Consider the following 3666-nt stretch of genomic DNA (forward strand, 5'->3'; position numbering starts at 1 on the left):
CCCCAGTGCTGGCCCATCTTTCCTCTGATTTCCTAACCTCTCTGACCTGGGTCTGCAGGTGGAAGAGATCCGGGGCTTTATTGACAAGATTGCCGAAAATGTGGAGGAGGTGAAGCGGAAACACAGCGCCATNCTGGCCTCCCCGAACCCCGATGAGAGTAAGCGAGAAGACGGGGCCCCTGAGCTCCAGTTACCCTGCACTGGGGTGTGATGGGCGGAGGGGTGTTTGATCTACATGTGTAGAAGACAGGGTTCCTTGCACTGGGCTGGAGTTAAGGAAGTCAGCGCCCACTGTCACCAGTAGACATTGACCTGCTATGAAGACTGGCTATGGCCAGGGATGGCGGGACATACCTGCGATCCCAGCAGGCAGTGGTTGAAGGATTCTCCTCCCCCCAGGCCACCCCAAAAAGGGTTCAGGGACTTCCTCAGCTTCAAAGAGAGTTCTAGGCCAGCCCCACCCTCCCCAGCTTACTGGCTTTCCCCTAAGGGCACAGGAACGGCAGGCAGGCAGCTCTCCTGGGATGCTGGGAAGGAGGGCCCATGAATAGTTATAGTTGGGAAGGTGGGTGGTGGGTGGGTGGATGGATGGTTGGGCCCAGCCCAGCCCCACCCTTCTGGGATCTCCAGGGAGCAGATGGTAACACTGAGGTGGAGCTCCGACCAAGTAGGCAGAGAGCTTCCTGTGAGCTCTGGCACCCTGCCGCATGGTAGCCCAGAGCCCTGCATTCCCACGGCTCCAGGAAGTCAGTCACCTGTCTCCCTTCACATGGGCATCCTGTGTGTGTCTTAGGTCCCACTCAGTCCTTCAGTTCTACACAGGGCCCCTTGACCTGGCCTCAACACTCCTGTTGAGATACTGTGTGTGTGTGTGTGTGTGTGTGTGTGTGTGTGTGTGTGTGAGTAGATGTGAGTGTTTGGGTATGTGTGCCCATAGGTGGGCTTCCGGGACCACAGTAAACTGTCAAGTGTCCTCTTGGCCCACCATGCCTTGTATTTTGCTTGGTTTTGTCTTTTGAGATACTGTCTCAACCGGGCGGGCGATGGTGGCACACGCCTTTAATCCCAGAGCTCCCAGGGAGGCAGAGGCAGGCGGATCTCTGTGTGTTCAAGGTCAGCCTGGTCTACAGAACTGGAAAGCCAGGGCTACACAGAAAAACACTGTCCCAAAAAAACCCAGAGGGAGGGAGGGAGAGGGGGAAGGGGAGAGGAAGAGAGAGACTGAGTGACTCATCATACAGACCAAGCTGGCCTCTCTTTGTTCTTTTATTATTATTTTTAGATTTATTTTACGTGCACAGCATGTATGCAGNTGTACCACGTGTGTGCTAGGTATCCAGGGAGGTCAGAAGAGGGCATTATGTCTCCTGGAACTAAATGGAACTACCATGTGGGTGTCGGGAACCGAACCTGGGTCCTCTTAACCACTGAGCCATCTGTCCAGCCCCTCCCNCCTTTAAAAGTCACATCTATTTATTGTATTTGTCTGTGGTGCTGGGGTAGGGGTTGTGCCATGTGCACATTCAGAGGCCGACTTGAACTTTCAGGACTTGGTCTTCTCCATCCACAGCGTGGGCCCCAGGTACTGATTGAGTCTCTNGCCTTGCGCCTTGGCGGGAAGCTCCTTTATCTACTGATCCAGCTCCCAGAGGCCTGTCTTGAACTCACTAAGTTGTTAAGGATGCCCTGATGCTCCTGCATCTGCTTCTTCTGTGCTGGGATCACAGGCACAGACCACCCACACCATGGGTGCTTTGTTCAGACAGTGACTGCCATGCTGATATGCACCAGGTTGCCGGGGCCCAGCCAAGACCCTCTGCCCTGGAGGGTTTCCACTGCTGGCCCATGGGGGCACTGCCTGGCAAGTCCGCTGTCTCAGACCTAGGCTAGCCAGCAACTCATACCTGCCTGCCCTCCATGTTTTTTGAAGCTTGCTTCATTCCATGTCTGCTGGGAGGTCCCAACTCCCTGTGGCTCACATATGACAAGAGAAGGAAGGGGGACCTTGTGTCTTCCTAATCCAGAGTTAAGGCTCCCTCTGGCCCTTTGGTTTAATGTGTTTGAACCAAGAGCTGTGATGGCAGCTGGATTTTAGGAGCCTCTAGGAAGACAGAATGCAGTGTTTGGGACCTAAGGAGACATCTAGGAGGGGGAAGAGAGAGAGGAACCACCCAGGAGCATGGAAAGGGAGTCTGGTCACCTCACTCCATCCCTTTTCCTAAAGGTGTGTCCACAATGGCAAGGATGACGTGTGTGTCTCTGTCTGTGGTTATCTAGGTCACTCTGCGTCCCTGTGTGGGCTGCGTAATATGGTAATTTTGTGGTAAGAAGAGAGCAATGAGCTTCAGATGTAGCTCAGTGGATCGAGAGCCTGGCTGCGGTGCANGATGTCCTGGCTTCAGTCTCCAGCAGCACATAAGCCNGGCATTGGTGGCACATGACTGTAGCCATTCCAGCATTTGGGGAGGTAGAGGCAAAGAGATTAGGAGTTCCGGGTCATCTTTGGCTACATGGGAGGTTCAGGATAGTGTGGGCTACATGAGATTGTATCTGAAGGAAAGGGGGGCTGGCAAGGGGACTCTTAAGCTGCTGGACATACACATCACACCGGAACTACTCAGCTTCATTTCTCAGCATCCCTGTGTGGCCTACAGAGTGGGTGTGGTACCCAGGAACTGAGCAGTGGTGCCAGGCTGAGATGCAGCCACTCACCAGGGGGAGAGGGCGTCCCATCGGGGCTGTGGGGCAGGGCAGAGCTAAGGGGGGAAATGTGGAAATTGGCAGCGGGTCGGGGGCTTTCCTAGATCAATGCTGCTCTCCCTCCTCGGGGGCTGCCATCCGGCTGGGCTATTTTAGGTCTGAGCAAAAAAGGCTGAGACTGCAAGAGCAGCTGGTGACCAAGTTTCCTTTTGTTCATGGGAGGAAGGCTCCCTCCGCCTCAGCTCTGCAGAGCCCCTGCCCTGTCTCACTCACATTCCACTGAGTAGGTGGCTCTTGATCTTCATACACCACCACCGCTGTCACCCCTAAGCCCTGTCCTCAGGGTGTTAGGAAAGGTGGTTGCCCAGGACCTGCTCCCAGTTTCTCTTGAAGACAGGCTGGTCCTGGTGGCTTCCTGGGAGAGCTGCAAGTAACACCCTGAGGCCTCAGCCGGCCTGAGGTCACAGCTGTGGCTAGGACAAGGACCGCTGTCTTCCCTTACCTCTGTTCACCTCTCCTGACCCCCAGTGACCTGTCACCTCCATGGCTACACCTCCATCCTCCCCCCACCCCGGGGTATTATTTCTTTGAAACTGCTGTTCTGTTACTACCCCCGCACCTCCAAGACCAGGGTGCCCCCTGCCTCAGCCACTCAGGGCAGCTAACCACCTAGGAAGGACAGCTTTGTGAAGTTCAAGGTCAGCTGTGGCTTCCACTGGGAGGCAAGGTGAACCACTGTGCTTCAGCCTGGTGGGTGTCTCTGCTTGCCCGCCTGAGCCATCCGGTAAAGCCNGGTGAACCGAGCTCATCCCATTCCCTGGCACCCGTTAAGTAAACAGTCCTCAGCGAGGGCCGACCAGCCTTAAATTTAGCCCCATCTGTTATCTACAGGGGAAGGGAGAGGCAGCGGAGGAGGAGGGAGGCTTCTTGGAAGGCGGCGGGAGAGAGGGTGAGACTGTAGCTGCC

The 3666-nt window shown here is 55.5% G+C and overlaps 1 protein-coding gene across 1 annotated transcript in view; it reads left to right on the top strand.

Annotated features, from left to right (window-relative positions):
* Stx1a (syntaxin 1A) overlaps positions 1–3666 on the top strand; it is a 27487-nt gene that overhangs the window by 13769 nt on the left and 10052 nt on the right. Inside the window, exon 2 of the mRNA XM_029477804.1 lies at positions 59–158. Coding sequence (XP_029333664.1) covers positions 59–158 — 100 coding nt within the window. The remainder of the gene's footprint in view (positions 1–58; positions 159–3666) is intronic.

This window comes from Mus caroli, chromosome 5, assembly GCF_900094665.2.
Source record: "Mus caroli chromosome 5, CAROLI_EIJ_v1.1, whole genome shotgun sequence".
NCBI classification, from domain to species: Eukaryota; Metazoa; Chordata; class Mammalia; order Rodentia; family Muridae; genus Mus; species Mus caroli.